Source organism: Hemitrygon akajei, chromosome 8 (genome assembly GCF_048418815.1).
Source record: "Hemitrygon akajei chromosome 8, sHemAka1.3, whole genome shotgun sequence".
Taxonomy (NCBI): Eukaryota; Metazoa; Chordata; class Chondrichthyes; order Myliobatiformes; family Dasyatidae; genus Hemitrygon; species Hemitrygon akajei.
The window spans coordinates 83,362,504-83,383,748 of record NC_133131.1 but is presented as its reverse complement, the minus strand read 5'-3'; the positions used below and the strand labels follow the sequence as shown (position 1 = coordinate 83,383,748).

At 39.3% G+C, this 21,245-nt stretch overlaps 1 protein-coding gene across 1 annotated transcript in view; it reads left to right on the top strand.

The window, feature by feature from the left end:
- Positions 1–18,306, top strand: part of LOC140732022 (histone deacetylase 9) — a 471,024-nt gene extending 452,718 nt beyond the window's left edge. The window contains exons 13-14 of the mRNA XM_073054104.1: positions 16,544–16,718; positions 17,903–18,306. Of these exons, the coding sequence (XP_072910205.1) occupies positions 16,544–16,718; positions 17,903–17,988 (261 nt within the window). The 3' untranslated portion in view covers positions 17,989–18,306. The remainder of the gene's footprint in view (positions 1–16,543; positions 16,719–17,902) is intronic.
- Positions 18,307–21,245: the final 2,939 nt, after the last annotated feature.

The following is a 21,245-nucleotide window of genomic DNA, read 5'->3' as shown; positions in this document are numbered from 1 at the left end:
CAGCTAACAGGAATCACCTACCACTCATTTCCAACTCATCACCTGCAGCCTATTTAAACCCAACTCTCATCCACATCCCCTGTTCACCCATTGAACCAGCTGGCTTCAACCAATTTCTTCTAGCTTGCAGTTACCTTGTTGACTGTTGTGCTTAGTTGCTGTTCTCCCTTGTTCTGTAGCCCCTCATGGCTTGCCATTTTGCAGTTTATTAGTAAAGGATCGTTTACTGCTAACTTTCTCTGCAGCTCTGCTTTTGGGTCAAGACTCGTCTACATTTCCCGACAGGATGAGTGTCACAGCAGAGTTTGCTTGCCCTAAGGAACTTATTCGCTGACATGAGTGCATGATCCAGAAGAAGCAGGAAACCATTGACCATCTGCTCACCACTCTCAACCAACTTTCCATCTTGATACAGCAAACCCATGCCACTCAACCTCCTCCCTTGGAGTCTTGGATTCCAGTGCTTGAGCACTTCAGTGGATGCCCATCCCAGTCCCCAGCTGGTGCAGGATTCTCCTTTGTCAAAAAGAAAGGTGGGGGACTTTGTACCTGTATTGACTACCATGGGCTCAAACCTAAGAACCGCTACCCTCTCCCCTTGATGGATAGCACATTCAAAGCATTTTGCAGGGCCCAGATCTTCACCAGACTGGACCCATGAAGCACATGTAGCCAGATCTGCACCCAGCAGGAAGATGAACCCCAAAAATTTCCCTCTAACAGTTACAGCACTTCTTGGACTTCTCCAACTTCTACAGCCATTTCATCTAAAATTACAGCCAAACTGATGCACCTCTCACGTCCCTCACCCAGTCACCTAGCTGCAGATAATCTGGTTTGCAGCTGCAGACCACACATTCAAGGATCTCAAGAGAGGCTTCACTACCACCATCCGAATGCCTCCAGGCCTTTTGTGGTAGAGGTAGACTCATCAGATGTAGGAGACTGGACGATCCTCTCCCAGCACCTACTTCCTGCAAGCAAGTTCACCTCTACATAGCATTGAATTGGAGTAGGAGACCGGGAACTACCCACCATCAAGTTGGCCTTGGAGGAATAGAGACAATGGCTGATGGGAAGCATTGAGCCCTTCCTGATCTGAACTGAACACCAGAAACTCGTATCTATACAATAGACCACCAACTCAACCGATGTCAGGATTGTTGGGCCCTCCTCTTAGAGCAATTGAACTTGATCATCTGTTACCAACCTGACTCCAAGAACACTAAGACAGATGCTGTCATGACAGTTTGACCCAGCTGAAATGGACAAATTCCACACCCCTCTCAGGTCATCCAGGTGCATAACTTTCTCTGGGTTTTCTGAGATCACAGATGTATGCCATTTCATCGCTGCCCGCTTCCTATGCACCCAGTCAAAATCCTCCAACCAGTTTGGGCTTCTATGGCTCCCATGGCCTCTGGACGCCCGTGGTCCCGCATCACAATGGATTTCATAATAGGTTTGCCACTTTCCTATGGGGCCATGGTGACCATGATGGTGGTGGGCAATTTCTCCAAGGCAGTCCACTTCATTGCCCTCCCCAAGCCTCTGTCAGCCACTGCAATGGCAAAACTTGTTCTCCAACATGTGGTTTACCTCCACGACTTCCCTCAGGCCATTACGTCAGATTCATCTCTCGCTTCTGGTTCCCTCCTCTACACCCCATGAGTTTGTCCTCTGGCTATCATCTGCAGACCAATGATTAGTCAGAAAGTGTCAATCAGCAAGAAGAGATGGTTCTGCAATGCCTTGCCACCTCTAACCTTTCTGCATGGAAGAATTACCTGTTCTAGGTCAAGTTGCTCCAAAATTTACACTCTGCCTCTGCCATGGGTATGTCACCCTCTGACATAACTACCAACCCCCCTTGTTCCCCGTAGAAGAGCCAGTGATGGAGATCCCATTCTCTGGGGCACTGATTCTCTGCAACCAGAATGCTTAGAAGAGAGCACACAGTTCAAAGACATAATGATTAGTAGGTTAATTGATCATTGTAAAATGGTTTTTGATTAGGCTAGTATTAAATAGATGGGATGCTGGGTGGTGCAACTCATTGGGCTGGAAGGGCTTGTTCTACCTCTAAATAAATTAAGTAATTCACAAATTAGATATGGCTATATCCCTGTAAATTTTCTCTGTACTCTTTCAATCTTATTGATATCCTTCCTATAGGCAGGTGACCAGAACTCCACAAAATACTCCATATTTGCCCTGACCAATGTCTTATACAACTTCATTATAACACCCCAACTCCTGTACCCTGGACTCTGATTCATGAGGGACAAAAGCTCTCTTTACAACCCTATCTACCTGTGATGCTACCTTCAAGGAATTATGGATCTGTACTCCCAGATCATTTTGTTCTACCAGGTGAAGCAACACTTCACCTGCAAGTCGTCAGCTCCAGTGCTGTCAAATGCTCCCCCCTTCCCTCACTGGTGCAATCCAATGTAGTTTGACAGACCGCTTTGTCGAGCACCTCCTCTCAATGGGCAAAATTCAGGATTGCCAGTTAGCTAACCATTTAAATTCCAATCCTCGTTCCTATTCTAGCATGTCAGTCCATGGATTCCTCTATTGTCGCAATGAGGCCACTTTCAGGTTGGAAGAGCAACATTCATATTCCATCTGAGTAGCCTCCAAACTGATGGCATCAGCATCAATTTCTCTAACTTCCAATAATTTCCCCCCTTTCCCTTCCCAGTTCTTCAATTCCCCAATTTGGGTTCCCTCTTACCTCTTTGCTTCTCCTCACCTGCCTATCACCACCCCCCTCTGATGCCTCTTCACCTTGTTTTTTTTCCATGGTCCACTCCCCTTTTCTATGAAATTCCTTAATTTCCAGCCCTTTACATTCCCTACCTATGACCTCCCAGCTTTTTACTTCATCCCACCCCCCCCACCCTCCTGGCTTCACCTATCACCTTCTAGCTTCTACTCCTTCCCCAATCCCAACCTCCTTATTCTGGCTTCACCCCACTTCCTTTCCAGTCCTGATGAAAGGTCTCAGCTCAAAATGTCAACTGGTTATTCATTTCCATAGCTGAGTTTCTCCAGCCGTGAACCATGTCTAAAAGTGATCTCTTCAAATATTGAGGGAAAAATGTTTTTAAGAAAACTAACCAGCATCTATGGAAATTAATATAGCTAATAATGAGTTTTGATAAAGAGTCCAGATCTGAAGTATTCCACAGAGGTACTACAGGTCTACATAATCAACGAGTTGCTTGCAGACTAATTGTGTGAAGCCAAAATATATTATTAATCTCCCATTGACACTGAACTCTCTCAGACATTCTGTCTGAAGAAGCACAGCAAGGGGGTTAGCTCTCCCAATTAGTAATGAGGCTCAAGAGGCAATATTGGACTCTACCCAGCATTCTGCACCCATCTGTTAAGGGCACTTCCTCCAGTCTGATGTATGTTTTATACCCGAATGGCAAAGAGATGGCACTCATTGCTCTTTCCACAATGAAATGGCAATTTAGAATAACTTACCTGAGTAGATTGAATATCTTATGTCGAATTCTTTAACAAATGTTTCAGCTCTTTTTCTTGTATTTCTTCATGACTGAGTTAAAATAATGGAGAGAGAATTTCCAATGAGCATCTTGAGTTCTGTAAAATAATATCTTGGTTTATTTCAAGCTCTTCAATGTCTTTTCCAAAGTTCACAGTGCAGGTTTGAATAAAATCTGGGATGTGATGAATGATCAGATGTAATTGAATCATTAATTCTATGACTAGTTTCAAGGGGGAACAAAATGCAGAAGAAACTCATACAGGAGGTTTTCTCTTCTTTACCCTTCAATGTTACTGGGTTGCTATCTTTGGAGTGGTGGCATATCTCACCACTTCGATTACATACAGTTGACCATCCTTACCCGCGGATTCCGCACACGCAGATTCAACAAACCGCAAATCGGGAAAACCCAGAAGTTCTCTCCTCAGCATGCATTGTTTGAGCATGTACAGACTATTTTTTCTTTTCATTATTCCCTAAACAATACAGTATAACAACTATTTACATAGCATTTACATTGTATTAGGTATTATAAGTAATCTAGAAATGATTTAAAAGTACAGGCAGTCCCCGGGTTATGAATGAATTCCATTCCGGAGTCCATCTTTACGTCGGGTTTGAAGTCAGAACAGGTACATCCGGTATTATTTAGCGTCAGTTAGTCAAACGTTTTTCTTAGTATATAGTACATATTTTACCTTTCTGTGTATATAAAACACTTAAGAAACATACATATTTCAATAATTAAACCACTGCGTTGCTTAGTAATAATTGTAGCTTTCATCGGGGCAGGACCTTTCACATGCTCCATTAAAATTGTTCCGGTCGTTGACCGACTGTAGCCTAACACTTTTCCAGTGACCAATGGCATTTCTCCTCTTTCTGATCACTTTATTATTACCACCTTATTTTCAATCGTGATCATGATTATTTTCGTGAATAGAAACACTGTGGATTCAGAGCTTCACCGCTGGGTCCTAATGTCCACCGCACTGAGACATGTTAAATAAAGTCCAGCGATCCACTGGGCCCTAAAGACCACCGCACTGAGACAGATTAAATAAGGGACTTGAGCATCCGCATTTTTTGGTATCCGCAGGAGGTCCGGGAACCAGTCCCCCACGGATAAGGATGGCCGACTGCATTATAGAATGAAGGAAAATCAGGTATTTTTGGAGCTGAGTCCTTGGCCTCTTCCGGCAAGATTGTGGTGTAACTGTTCGCAGTGGCTTCTAAGGGGTCAACAAAGGGTGCTACCATTCTACTTCAATAAATGATCGCAAGATTCTGGTCTACATTAAGCACTTAATGTACTGCAGGTCTACATCATCAGCGAGTTGCTTGCTGGCGGAGATAATGGAGGAGCTGCGAATGTGCAGCTGCCTGAGTCGATGGAGGCTTACAGCCAAAGAGTGAGTGGCTATCATGATGGCTGTTCTTGTGATCGCAAGACCCCTTTGGACATTGTTAATCTCGTATGTCGCAAGTTCAATTCACTGATTCATTGGATGACAGCAGGGGCAGATAGAGGCTGCCTACCCCTTAGTCATGATTGTAATCGTGTGGGTGCTTACTGTGTGTGACTTGGTAATATGTCTTTGCGCCTTGACCCTGTAGGAATGCTGTCTCACTTGGCTGTATTCATGTGTATTCATATATGGTTAAATGACAATTAAACTTGAATTGTCAAAGTAATGGCAGAAAATACATTACTGCATGTGTATGAACTTGACCTAAACAAACATTCAATGTGGCTGTATATGTAATATAAACAAGCAAAGTTTCTGCTGCATTTAATTTGCTATTACGTAAAATATCCATGTTCTTAAAATTATATATTTCATTTGAATTTTCATCTTCTCATATTAACTGAATTAGCTACTGCCACATGAGTTTGTTCTCCACAAGCACTAACTAACTTGTATGACATGCTTGACTTTAGGACTGCGAGCGCAATAAGTACATTTAGTTTTCATCAATCATTTTAAGGTACATGAATAATGTCTGTAATAATTAATAAAAGGTACCCTTCCAGCTTTCAAAAGTAAGACCAGAAGATACAGAAGCAGAATTAGAGAATTTGGCCTATCAAGTCTGCTCTGCCATTTCACCATGGCTGATCCATTGCCCACTCAGCCCCAATCTCCTGCCTTCTCCCATAACCCTTCTTGCCATTCGAAAAGGGTCTGTGTTGCAGCTGCTTTTCTTACGTTTTATGTCATTTCAAGAGGACTGGAATACAAAAGCAAGAGTGTAATGCTGAGGCCTCACTTGGAGTACTGTGAGCAGTTTTAAGCTCCTTATCTAAGGAAGGTTGTACTGGCATTGCATAACGTTCAAAAGAGGTTCACAGAAAGTATTCTGGGAAAGAAAGGGTTATCGTATGAGGAGTGTTTGAAGGCTCTGGGCCTGCACTCACAGGAATTTAGAAGAATGAGGGAGTATCTCATTGAAAGCTATCGGATATTGAAAGGCATAGATAGAATGGATATGGAGAGGATATTTTCTATAGTGCGGAGTCCAGGACCAGAGGGTACAACCTCAGAATAGAGTGACATCCATTTAGAATGGAGATAAGGAGGAATTTCTTTATCAAGAGGGTGGTGAAACTGGGGAGTTCATTGCCTTGATGGCTGTGGAGGCCAAGTTATTGAGTATACTTAAAGTAAAGGTTGATTTGTCAGTGTGTCAGAAGTTATGGAGTGAAAGCAAGAGAATAGTATTGAGGGGGATAATAAGTTAGCTATGATGGAATGACAGAGCAGATTTGATGGGCCTTCTGGTCTGATAGTAAGCACTGAAGGGAAGACCACCACTGGAATGTAGCTCAACTTTTGCAATAGCCTGAATGCTTGAGCAGGAAGTTGAGCAGTGCTTGGGAAACTCAAAACATTTGTCTTTTATGTCTAGCCTGGTCCTAGGATAAGTTAGAGTGAGAAGTAAATAAAAATGCAGATTCCAGAAATCCAACTTTTGAAGAAAGAAAATCATGGAAGGGCTCAAAAAGTCAGCTTGCATCTGGGTACAGAGAACCCATCAATGTTTCACATCCAAGACACTCATTTGGATTTTGCTAACAACTGATAGAGAAACATGGCCAGACAAATACAAACCACCTTTGATGACTTTTGTCACTCAGGAGGGGGACAGACCTTTTCATCCTTGAAATGTCATAGCTTATCAGCAAACTGAGTAAGACATATGTTCTGAGTACTCAGCAACAAATGCTCATCTTGGACTTTACCAAGATAATGCAGTAAATTTCCATACTGGATAGATTGAGCTCTGGGCATTTGTCCAAAAATAATGGATAATTTTATGCAAGATGCTGAATCACAAGGCAACATATAAGTGAATGTTGAAACAAGAATCAAAGCATATTTTGCTGAAATTGTGGTTTCTAGTTCATTATGATTCAGTGAAGAAGAGGTTGCTATCCTGTGATATATCAGATTACAGCTGTGATACTTACATCACAGGTTAAGGAGAATGATGCGTTCATCAAGGTCGCTTCCTGAAGCAGAATAAAGTACTCATAACTGGACAGGAAAGGTTTAGTTATCATTTCTAGAGTGATAAGAACTTCACATAACCAGAACTTTATGATTTTTATGAACTCTGTGCCTATGTAAGATATCAGCTAGGCTACAGAATTAATAAGTACATTTTATGATTATAATTACATTCCAAAGCACAGTGTGGACAGTACTATTATGATGTGGATGTGATAGTCAACTGCCTGTAGGTGTAACGCTATGCCAAAAGTGTGTCACTACTAGAATAAGTAGTATTCCAGTTACAAACCAAAAGTTTGCTAACATTATAGGATGCGATCCTACCCTTTCCTGGGTGCACAAATACAGTCAGTGACTACTCTATTAGGTATAACTGTACACCTACTCATTAATGCAAATATCTAATTGGCTAATCATGTGCAGCAACTCAATGCATTTAAGCATGTAGAGGTGGCCAAGAGGTTCAGCTGATACTCAGACCAACCCCCATCAAAATGAGAAAGAAATGTGATCTAAGTATTTTTGACCATAAAAAGGCTGTTGGTGCCAGATGGGGTGGTTTGAGTACCTCATAAGCTGCTGACTCACTAGGATTTTCATGCCCAACAGTCTCTAGAATTTACAGGAAATGGTGTGAAAAACAAAGATAAAATCCAGTGAGCGGCAGCACTGTAGGTGAAAATGCCTTGTTAATGAGAGAGGTCAAAGGAGAATGACCAGACGGGTTCAAGCTGACTGGAAGTCAACAGTAACTCAAGTAACTATCCATTACAACAGTGGTCTGCAGAAGAGCATCTCTGAATGTATAACGTGTTGAACCATGTATTGGATGGGCTATAGCAGTGGAAGACCGTGCCAGGTTCTGCTCCTGAGGCCACCTTATTGGATACAATCCTGTATCTAATAAAGTGGCGACTGAGGTATATCCGGAAAGGATGAGAAGAAATATGTGAAAGGACGTGTTATTACTACACTACAGAAAGAAGATGTGAGCTCGCTATCCAGGAAAGGTGTGGTTCTTTGGAAATGCAGCGATGTTGTTCCATCACTGGAAATAACAACATGAACAAACCATCCCTGAAGATACTGGTGGATTTCTCACATCCATTTATGGGGGAAATAGCCATGCTCAAGGTAGATGCACATTCAAAGTAGATATAAACACTTTGAGATGCTTCTACATCTCAAACACCAGTCCTGAATTCAAGAATGAGGTTGGCTGCACATACTGTAGACCTCCAGAATTACTTGTGATGCACTAAGGAAACAACTTCACCTTGCATGATTTGTCACAATATTAGGTATCTGGTTTAAAGAAGATTTATTGAATTAGACCAGTTTCATTTGTGGTCTGGCTGAGTTATAATCTCATGAATAAGTGTCATCGGGAGCACTTAAGATATCATTCTCTGTGGCTATCTGTTGAACTTGAAGGGGCAATACCTTATATTGAAATAGTGTTGTCCCATTATATTGAAAGTTCAAAGTAGATTTATTATCAAATTACATATATGTCACCATACACTATGCTGAGATCAATTTCTTGCTGGCATTCACAGTAAATACAAATAAACACAATAGAATCAATGAAAATCTACACACAAACAAAGAAGGGCAAACAACCAGTGTTGGCGTGTGGCCAAGTGGTTTAGGCTTTGGGCTAGCTATCTGAAGGTCGTTAGTTCAAGCCTCGGCCGAGGCTGCGTGTGTGTCCTTGAGTGGCAGTATGGACAAGACAAAGGGGTTTGTCAGCAAGTTGTGCAAATGCAAACAAAAAACAAAATAAATGAGAACGTGTTTGAAAACATGTTGTAGAGTCCCTGAAAGTAAGTCCATAGGTTGTGGAGTCAGCTTAGTGCTGGGGTGAGTGAAGTTATCCACTCTGGCTCAGTAACCTAATGGCTGAGGGATAATAACTATTCCTGAACCTGGTAGAGTGGGACCTAAAACTTCTGTACCTCCTTTCTGATGGCATGTGCTGAATTGTAGGGATCTTTACTGATGAATGCTGCTTTCCTGTGACAGCGCTCCTTCTAGGTGTGCTCAATGTTGGGGAGGGTTTTACCCGAGATGGACTGGGCTGCATCCACTTCTTTTTGTAGGCTTTTCTGTTGGTGTTTCCATATCAGGTCATGATTCAACCAGTCAGTATATTCTGCACCATGCATCTAGAAGTTTATCAAAGTTTTAGCTGACTTTCCAAATCTTCACAAACTTCTAAGAAAGTAGACACATTACCGTGCCTTCTTTGTAATGACACTTATGTGCGGGACCCAGGAAAGATTCTTTGAAATGACAACACTGAGCAATTTAAAGTTTTAATCCTCACCACTTCTGGTCCCCTGACGCAGATTGGCTCATGGATCTCTGGTTTCCTACTCCTGTAGACAATAGTTTGGTTTTGCTGACCAAAAACAAGAGGTTGTTGTTGTGGCACCATTGGCCAAATTCTCAATCTCCCTCCTACAGTATATGCTGATTCATCACCACCCTTGACTCGGCTAACAATCGTGGTGGCATCAGCAAACTTAAATATGGCTTTGGTCCTGTGCTTAGCCTCACAGTTATGTATAAACTGAGTAGGGCAGAGGGCTAAACTGATAGCCTTGTGGTGCACCAGTGATTGAAATGGGAAAACGGAGGGAAGACACACCTTGAAATGACATGCAACCATCTCTTGCACCTCACTGAGCACTGGAGGATCTTACTGGCTCATGCAGCATCTGTAGAGGGAAATGGACAACATTGTGTGTGGAAACCCTTCACCTGGACTGAAAGTGTAAATTGAGAAGTTCATAATGTGGAAGTAAACTACCAGATGGAATGAGTTGGTAAGTTTTGGCAGTTTTTAGGATTCAGGCGTGAATGTGGAAGAATGATCCATTTGTTGTTGCTCTTTAGTGGAGCAGAGCTTCTCTTAAACTATTGACCGGTGAATGCATTTTACTTGATTTTTGAATGGTGTCTTTAGGACACCAGTATCAAAATGAAGCTGACAGACTGTATGTGGTAATGGCAGTGTGAAGTTTCAAGTCAATTTTTAGCTTCCAGTTTGATGAAATCACATTGATGAGATCTCAGACAAAGGTTAAGCTGAAGATCCTGTCTCAAATGAAAACATTAGAAGAACAGCTATATATATTGAAAAACTTTGAATCATAAAATAATTAGTATATTGTCCTGTTACTATTCCATGCCCCAGAGTTGCATATGCTCTAGACTTCAAGGAAGTTTCAATTGCTTTGTTAGAGAATGCTGATTATTAACCAAAAAAACGTTGCATGCTGTTAAGGATGGGATGGCAGTTGGATCATCTGGGTCATTTCACCAGGCATGGTCCACATATCTGAAGTGATTGCAGGAAATCTGGACAATACCAAGACTGCCTGTGACATATCAAGGACTACATTGGAGAATAATTAAGAGTCAACACTAATTTTGTGCAATTTTCTCTGCAGAATATTGAAGCTCATTTGGTACAAGTTCACAGCAAACACTGCTGTTAAAATTATCTTGAACTTTATAAGTGATCTTAACCATAAGTAAACAAAGCAACTTTGGTAGAATCAATTTAATCTAGTCTCAGTTGGATAATATTTTTCACACCACTGTTTCTGTCACATTATTAACCTTCTGTTAGCTGTCAGATAACAGATTAAGCAGACATTTTAAAGCTCATGATTTCCAGATGTCAGAAGAAATTTATGACAAGAGTTAAATAATTTTGTTAAATTTGAATTTTGTGTGTAAATTACAATACATTTTGCAGAGATTTAAAAGTAAAAGAATAAATTCAATCTGAAAGACACAGGACTATTCCAGGCAAATAATCATTCTGTATTTGATTATGTGACATAATTATGAAATATGTGGATGAATTTTTGATCTGCAGTATAATTTCCAGTCATTCCTGAGACGTGAATTAATTTCTCCAGCTGAACCCTGAGCACTGAAATCAGGGCAGTGCAGTGCTTTCCTTTAGGAAATAGTTATTAACCATTATGGCTGGTGGTAATAATGATCTTGACTGAGGCTTATACCATTTTAATCAATGGCATTCTTTTTGGTGGCATTGGCTTGGCCTGATATATTTGCAAACACAAGGAAATCTGCAGATGCTGGAAATTCAAGCAACACACACAAAATGCTGGTGGAACGCAGCGGGCCAGACAGCATCTATAGGGAGAAATGTCGACTGTACTTCTTCCTGATAAATTTGATTGGCTCTGCTTTATCACGCCGCTTCTCATGATGTAAACTAGCTGAAAACTTAGAATCCTAGAGCTCTGATTTTCATGTGTATTTTCTGGTGTAGTCTGTTTTGTCGTGTGCCTTTGTGATATCATTCTGGAGAACGTTGTCTCATTTTTTAACTGCATTGCATTTGTGGTTTCTAAATGAAAATAAACTGAAACTGAACTGAACTAAGTTTAGCTTAGATAATTATATAAAATGGATGATGTCAGACTGGTTATGTATTGTACATGGAGGGCATACATTGAAAGTAAGAGATTGTAGGTTCAAAGAGGATGTGATGGGTGTTTTTTACTCAGGGAGACACGAATGCCTGATATGGTGGTAGAGGCAAATACATCGGAGGCTTTTAAAAGACGTTTGCCTTGGCACATGGATATAAGGAAGTTGGAGAGATGTGGTCATGGTGTGGTTAGGAGGAATTAGTGTTTGGGTGTTTTGATTTGCTTTTTAGCTGGTTCAGCATGACATTGTGGGCTGAATGGCCTGTTCCTGTGCAGTACTGCTCTATTATTTGTCCCTTTCTTTGGAATCAAAAATTAAAATTAGGCCATTTATTTACAATGCAGATATTTACAATTCAAATTGATGAATATGTTAACATTAGAGCTTGTTCATATATTTTCAGTCATTTTATTATAGATGTAATATTCTAGATCTAAGTATTGGGTTTGTTAAATATTTAAGGCTTAGATTATGATCACTGGTTGATCTTTGATCAGCTGCATCCTGTCCCCACAATGTATATTTTCCAGTAACAAGCATCCTTTCTTATTTTTGAAAAGTTTAAAAACATTTTAATTATTATTGAGTCTAGGAATGTCTTTTGATGATAAGCAGGCATGTGTTCTGAAAGTAGGAACCCTGACTGATTTTTCCTATCATTAATCCGAAGGTGCTGAGTTTAGTTGTTGTGGTCTAGCTGAGCTCAGTTACCCCAGCAAAGACCAACACAGAAGCCCAGGTTATCCTGGTGTGGGAATGGCACAGTACCAGCTAGTATCAGATACGATGGGACATCTGTGCACTAAGCCACAAGGACAGCAACCCGTCTTTTAAATATTTTGAATTCTGACTTGGCCACTGCTCTAGTAATTATTTACACCATGGACCTGCTTTGAGTTATTATGTGTATTATGTGATATGGAAGAATGAGTCACTCTTTTAATTAAATTCATTCATGATATATGAAATTCACTCGTTTAAGTACAGCACAAATTGTGCATGATTCTGAAAAATGTAATGCAACAGCAGCAATGAAAGCAATATTTTCACAACCCAGCTGAGAGCTCATTTAGTAAACTGTGGTGCTATTAAAGGGAAAAAATGAACATCATTTTGCGTCCAAGCTCTTTCCCTATTTCTGTTTTCCCTCACACTCCAGGTAGAGAAATGAAATCAACTGCTGATTAAAATGCTGAAGAATTATTGGATTTCTGCAGTAACCAGGTGGTGCAATGTGCTTAGTGTATTATTATTACAGCAATTTGCAAGCAATTTAATCACCTTCAAAAGCTGTTATTGAATACCTGAACAAATGCTCTGTTGATTTGATTCATGAAACTCGAAAACAAGGATTGCATTGCAGGCATTTTGGAATAAATGATGCAGGCTAGATTGCTGTTGGACTTAACCAGCAAATTTCATTTCTCTACTCTACGTTGCACTGAATGTTTGCAACTGTGTGGTTCCTAATATCCTCATAACAAAGCCCCTTCACAAAGAAGAGCAGTGTGCGCCCAACAAAAACCAAAGTTGTCCTGATGCGCCCCTGCTTTTCCACAGTTTCCAGAAATGTTGCCAACAATCTGAGAAATTATCAAAAGTTTAAAAGACAATTTCAGAACTCTCTTGAAGATACTTGCAACTCAGCAGATACAACTCTGTTGGGTAGAGAATTCCAAAGATTTATTACTCTCTGGATGAAATTTCTTCTCACCTCAGTCATGAATGTTTGTTCCTCCTTATTCTCTCTAATTCAACTATATCCTTCCTTCATTAGAAAGACAAAACCAGGAAGACAAGACCTGCAGACAATATTCCCAGTGTTGATCTTATTGAATGGTGGAGTAGGCAAAAAGATCAAATGGCCTGCTTCTATTTCTTATCCCTAACAATCATAAAATATTGAGAATTATGTTGAATATTCAAAGGGGAAGAAAGTAAATTAGAGAAGGGCTAATTTCAATTAGTTGGAAACAGATTGAATTCTGCTATTTAAACACTAATTGAACTAGAGGCCTTAAAAATAAAGATGATTCAACTCCTGTTTAGACACAGTCCCATGAGGGAGATGGGTAGAAAAGTTAAAACAAGAGCTCCATGAACAAAAATATAGATAGTAAAACTGAGGGGGGAAACAAGGATAAAAAACATGTGACAATTGCCAATTCACCCAAGTAGGAACCAGTCTGAATAAAGGATGTTCAAAGGGTAAATAAAACGGGAATAAGAGAGAGCATGGGAGGAAAAAGGAACTGGTAGAAAACATAAAAGGGAGCCAAAAGATATTTTAAGGAACTTAAAATTATTTTATTAGCATGCAAACAAGAAGTAGATTGTAAGAGGAAAGACAGAGCCAATCAAAGACAAGAAAGGAAATGTACTCATAGAGGAAAAATGTATAGCTGAGGTATTAAGTGAGTATTTTGCATCCTACTGATGTCACAGCAAAGGAAGATGTAATTGAGAGTCCGGATGAGGTAGAAATGGTTAAAGAGGAGACACTAGAAAGATAGGTTCCGCTTACCATGGACAAATCAGTTGCTCCAAATGCAATGTGTCTTATTGAGGAAAGAAAGGGAGGGAACTGCAGAGGTCCTGGCTGTAATCATTTAAACATCAGCAGATTCAGGGTAGAGAATGGGAATAAAAATTTGCAAAACCTTTTTCAAAAGAGGGTGTATGTAGTGATAGACTCAGTAAGTATAGATAGATTAATTTAACCTTAACGTGTGAGAATGCAATAAACTGATAATCATGGACAAATTAGTAATCAGATGTAAATTGATTAGAGAAAATCAACATCGATTTATTAAAGACAAACTTTGTCCCAGTAAGAGCAGTTGAGAATTTTTTTTTTGGAAGTATACAGAAGTATACTGTAGGTATATTCAGAGAAGGCTTGGAATTCAGACTGTTACATTTTCCAGTATGTATTGTTGGACTTGATCTGTATTTGGTGAAGTGCGCACAACCTCCAAATGTGCAAGTGAACTCAGAACAGGATAGTATATTTAAATGGGACATAAGACAGACTAGTGAGATAAACAATTTGTTGGCAAATGAAGCTTCCTGCTGAGAAATGTAAAGTAGTATACCATTATAAGAAAATCAAGGGAATGCAATATATTAAAGTGTACAATTCTAAAAGTGGTGCAAACTGTGAAGCTATAAATACATGGTTTAAAGAAAATGGAAGAACAGGTTGAGAAACAATGAATATGGGTTTTATAAAGAGAGGCAGAATACAAGGACAAGAAAGTCTTGATGATCCTTTATAACATATTGGTTCATCCACAATTTAAAATATTGTGCCCCATTCTCAGCATCAATCTTTAGGGAAGATGTGAAGACCTCGTGAAGTAGTTAAGGGATGTAATGGAGGTATTCAAACACAAAATGTACAGACAGATTAAACAGCAAGTGCTGCCATGATCCCAATGGCAAACCTTAACGAACAAAGGCAAACAAAGTTGATTCACAAAAGTAAGCAGAAGTGCCAGAAAGCAAAGCATTTCTACTCAGCAGGTAGTTGGAGACTTCTTTGCTCCATCAAAGATAGCGGGGAAGCAAATTCAAAGTAGTATTCAAAAGGGAACTGGATAAGATCTGATTATAGTTCTATAAACATTTCCACCTCTTCCTCCTTTGTTAGCTGCTCCCTAAAATTTACCTCTTTGACTATCCCTTTGGTCAGTTGCCCTACTATGTCAGCCATTTTATTTTTATTTACTGCTGTATTATTGATGCTATATGAGCATTGGCTACTGTTTCTGTCTAATACATTTTATTTGCAAATTTACTCTTCTATGACATTCCTAGCACTTTAACTGCTTGCTATGTAAGTTAAAAGACTATGCAAAAGTCATTACTGTATGCTTTGCTTTAAGGAATGTAGGTGTTGTTATAAATTATAAACTACAGACACTTCCATATAATGAGAACATTGATAAATTAATTGCAGTGCAAAAGAAACAATACATTAATATTAAGTATGTCCAAAAGGTTTTGCTGTGGCAAAGTAGTTTAATAATGCAATAAATTTCAAGTCTGCATCATTATTGATTTCTTCTTTTTTCATCGATACAGTCATTTTTAAATTCCCTCATATTATGCAATATTTCTAATGCATTAACTTGGTGAACTTCTTTCCAAAGCCCCAAAAATGAAATTCAAATCATAGTCATCCATGCATAGAATACATGCATGTGTCCTGACATAATGTGGTGTCAATGCATAATTGCTGTCCTCCTTTGCTCTGTTGGCAATGGCCACTTTCCCCGTGGTGAGAAATTGCAGAGAAAAGGTCTTTGTCCTTGATCACACTTACAAAGATACGCATGGTTCAACATCTAATTCCCATGCCTTTGCCCCTAACTGGCATGGTCCCCTGCATTGCACCTCTCAAAATATGGAGACATACAGTAAGCTGATGAACATCTAGCTCGGTACCTTTCTTATAAAGATCTACTTTCATTTTCAGCTTATATTTTTCTTAACTGCTTTCAGCTGTGTAGCTGAGTGCACAAGGCTTCTAAGTATTAAGGCTATATGATTTTCAGAGATAGAAGGGAAAAATCATACTTCAAAGTTAGAAAGCTACACATAAATGCCATGCAAGATTAAATATATTCACAATGATAAAGGTTTATCATGCCCATAACTTAACATTCCCATCGCCATATCATTACAGTATATTTTCATTTTGATATATTTGTAAAATGCACATACTTTCTTCTTTATATTGCTTTAGAATTAATACTTTGATGTTAGTCAGATGTTTCAGGAAAGAACGCAGTCTAAGAAAATACAAAATAAGTTCAAGAAACTTCTTTTGCTAAATGGTGGTAGTGACTGACAGGGTGAGAACATCTGCTGAAGGGATTTATTGACTAGGCTTCAGGTCTTCACAGTGTTTATTATGGTTCTGACCTAATGAACTTCATTTGTTGACATGTTTCTCCAAGTGCCTTATTTGATCCCTCTCACATTTCTTCCTACTGTGTTGTTTCTATGGTAATATCAGCTCCTGGATCATCAGCGTGCCCACCAGCTTGGAGCATACCAAACTGAGATGGCTATGGTTGGCATGACAGGATCAGAGAAGCACAGGCCTGTTTCCAGAACACAGTCTTCACCATCTTCTTCCACATTACCACATCCCTCCATGGACCATCCTATAAGACGTGTCCATTCCACTGGTAGGAGTTCCAAAGGAAATCTTTAATATGCACTATTACTTATATATTTTTAGGAGCTCAACTGATTCCAATGCTGTAAATAACACAATTTGCACTTTTGATACACTTTGATTACTATTTGTTTTTTTTTATATAACTGTTCAATGTTATGTAATTACTTAGTTACTCAAAATTAGAGATCAGTTGATGACTCAGAACTAATTTGGTTTTAATCTGCGATATTACAACCGATGTTAGTTTAAAAGCAGTATGGAATACATGGTGACAAACTACCACTGGTACCAGGTGTTGAGTTTGAATGGACAAGTTCTGTTTTAATCCAGAGAACTATAGCTCAACAAAATGCATAGCAATTGTCTTATATTTGTAAACATTTGCTAAATGCAGCATGTCATATGGATATGATATCTATGTCACTGATATATTTTCTAATGAAATTGCTTTTCCTCTTTTTCTCTCCCATCATGTTTAGCCGACAGGCAGTCTTAGAACAAGGAGGATAAAAAGCAAGTTTTAAGCTCAGCCCAAAAAAAAGTTCTCCTTCTTTCGAAAAATAGATAGAGTGTAAACTGACTATTTGTAAAGTTTAGTTGATGTTGTATTGGGAAAATTATAGGAACAAATTCTCTGGCCCAATGAAGCCGCAAGTATTTAATTCTGGAAAAAAAAACATAAACTGAACTAAAATGACATTGTTTAGCAAAAATGGGGAGAGAAAAAGAAACTATTTTATGTTGCTTTGGAAGATAAAAAAAAGAGATGGTCACTTTCATAAAACATGTATAATGTAACAGATTATTGTGAAGCTGTTCAAAAATGACAATTGCCTTTTGATTTAATGAGAAGATTCTTCAGTCTGCAACGACGTGAATTCAGAAAATATTCTGAGTTTTATAAAGGATGTACTTGCATTTATATGTACCCTTCATATCTTCAGGTTTTCTTCCAGGGAATTGCCTCCAAAATATAGTCCCTGTTGTAATATAGGAAAAAATGTTACGTTTGTGAGCCAGCCTTTTCATTCTTGTAGTTCCATGTCTGGTATATTTATTATTGCAAATATTCGTTGGAAGCTTCAACAGCTAACATTCGTTGGAAACATTCAACAGCTAACATACAACTAGGGAAATCTCCAGCAGTTTAACATGCTTATTGTTTACATGTCTTTTCTTTTCCTTTCCAAGGTATATTTAAATACCAGCATTCATACACCAATGCTGCCTTTCCAATTGGAAATCATAGTATGAATTTGGGATTTGGGTTGGGGTGAAGAGGAAGGAAGACAAACCACAAACATACCCACAGAATTTGATGCATTTTATTAATCAAGGCAATGATTAAGTAAAATCTTTAATTGCATATATTCACAGCCATTTTAAGTCTATGTTAAATTTTAAAACAGAAAGGTTGTATTATTTTAAGATGTATTTTTTCTTAATGTTGCTTCTAAAACAGTTATTGGACATCAGCTTCAAAGTTCTAATTACAAGTGATGTATGTTTTAGCAATTTTGTTGCAGAAGTCGGAAGGCCATTAAAATGTATTGATGTGTTGAATAATAAAAAAAATAAAACATACACTTTATTTCTTTCTGTGTTATGTCCAGAATGTTTAAACTGGCATTCAAGATGCACTTTAATGATCTTCAAGTGAACTTGATTGTTGAAAAATTAAAAAAATAAAATACTGCTTGTGTGTCCATATAAATAAAGTGCTATCATATTTTTTCTGAAAAATATGCAGTAGGTCTCAAGTTTAAGTAAAAATCATGTCCTAGAATATCAAATGCTCTTACCTTACATGGTCCACCATGTCACTGCTTTTAGTCTCCTTTTGACTGTGCAAGAAATATGTCCTAAAGTGCTTTCAGCTTCCAAATGATGAAAATTAAATGTGCATTACTTCACATTTTCAGGAACACAACATTCCTTTTAAGAAACTGGTTCACTTTACAACAAAAGTAAATCCTAATATATATAACAGATTGTAGAACATAGAATAGTTCAGCTCAGGAACAGGCCTTGTTGTGCCAAACCAATTAAATTAGTAATCAAATGGCCAACTAAACTAATCTCTTCTGCCTACACAATGTCTATATCCTTCCATTTTCCTCACATCTATGTGCCTATCTAAGCAGTTCTTAAAAGTCTCGAATGTTTCTGCCTCTATCACCACAGTAGGCAGCATATTCTAGACACCCACCACTCTGTGTAAAAAAACTCACCCCTCACATCTCCTTTGAATTTTATCCCCTCTTACCTTAAGTGCATGCCCTTTGGTATTAAACATTTCTACCCTGGAAAAAGATATCGTCTGTCCACACTGTCTATACCTCTTATAATCTTATAAACCTCTATCAGTTCTCCCCTCAGCCTCTGCCGCTCCAGAAAAAAACCAAGTTTGTCCAAGCTCTCATTATTGCACTTGTCCTGTCACCCGGGCAACACTCTGGTGTACCTTTTCTGCACCCTCTCCAAGGCCTTAACATCCTTCCAATAATGGGGCAACCAGAACTGTATGCAATTCTTCAGATGCCACCCTACTAGAGTTTTATAAAGCGGCATCTCCTGACTACTGAACTCAAAGCCTCGACTTACAAAGGCAAGCATGTCATATGGCTTTTTAGCCATCTTATCAACCTATGTAGCTACTTTTACAGAGCCATGTACTTGCTCCCCAAGAGCTCTGTGTGCTATCTCTTTGTATTTGACATACCAAGGTGCAACAATTCACATTTGGCCGGCTCTGCCATTTCTCCGCCCATTTCTGCAACTGATCCATATCCTGCTGTATCCTTCGCCAGGCTTCTATGCTGTCCATAACATGTTCTCTTCTCACTGCTGTCATTATGAAGGAGGTACAGGAGCCTCAGGACCCTCATCACTGGGTTCAGGAACAGTTATGACCCTCAAAAATCAGGTTCTTAAACCAAAGGCGATGACTTCATTCATCGTCACTCTCCCCAACACTGAACTGTTCCCACAGCCTGTGGTCTTACTTTCAAGGATATCGAATGGTGTAAGGTGTGGGAAACAAGTAAGGAAGTTATGGAACCTATGACAATTAAAGAGGTGGAAGTACTGGCGCTTTTAAGAAATTTAAAAGTGGATAAATCTCCGGGTCCTGACCGGATATTCCCCAGGACCTTGAGGGAAGTTTGTGTAGAGATAGCAGGAGCTCTGACGGAGATCTTTCAGATGTCATTAGAAACAGGGATTGTGCCGGAGGATTGGCGTATTGCTCATGTGGTTCCATTGTTTAAAAAGGGTTCTAGAAGTAAGCCTGGCAATTATAGACCTGTCAGTTTGACATCAGTGGTGGGTAAATTAATGGAAAGTATTCTTAGAGATAGTATTTATAATTATCTGGATAGACAGGATCTGATTAGGAGTAGCCAGCATGGATTTGTGCGTGGAAGGTCATGTTTGACAAACCTTATTGAATTTTTTGAAGTAGTTACGAGGAATGTTGACGAGGGTAAGGCAGTGGATGTAGTCTATATGGACTTCAGCAAGGCCTTTGACAAAGTTCCACATGGAAGGTTAGTTAAGAAGGTTCAGTCGTTAGGTATTAGTGCTGGAGTAATAAAATGGATTCAACAGTGGCTAGATGGGAGATGCCAGAGAGTAGTGGTGGATAATTGTTTATCGGGATGGAGGCCGGTGACTAGCGGGGTGCCTCAGGGATCTGTTTTGGGCCCAATGTTGTTTGTAATATACATAAATGATCTGGATGATGGGGTGGTAAATTGGATTAGTAAGTATGCTGATGATACTAAGGTAGGAGGTGTTGTGGATAATGAGGTGGGTTTTCAAAGCTTGCAGGGAGATTTATGCCGGTTAGAAGAATGGGCTGAACGTTGGCAGATGGAGTTTAATGCTGAGAAGTGTGAGGTTCTACATTTTGGCAGGAATAATCCAAATAGAACATACAGGGTAAATGGTAGGGCATTGAGGAATGCAGTGGAACAGAGAGATCTAGGAATAACAGTGCATAGTTCCCTGAAGGTGGAGTCTCATGTAGATAGGGTGGTGAAGAAGGCTTTTGGAACGCTGGCCTTTATAAATCAGAGCATTGAGTACAGAAGTTGGGATGTAATGTTAAAATTGTACAAGGCATTGGTAAGGCCAAATTTGGAATATTGTGTACAGTTCTGGTCACCGAATTATAGGAAAGATATCAATAAATTAGAGAGAGTGCAGAGACGATTTACTAGGATGTTACCAGGGTTTCAGCACTTAAGTTACAGAGAAAGGTTGAACAAGTTAGGTCTCTATTCATTGGAGCGTAGAAGGTTGAGGGGGGATTTGATCGAGGTATTTAAAATGTTGAGAGGGATAGATAGAGTTGACGTGAATAGGCTGTTTCCATTGAGAGTAGGGGAGATTCAAACGAGAGGACATGATTTGAGAGTTAGGGGGCAAAAGTTTAAGGGAAACACGAGGGGGTATTTCTTTACTCAGAGAGTGATAGCTGTGTGGAATGAGCTTCCTGTAGAAGTAGTAGAGGCCAGATCAGTTGTGTCAT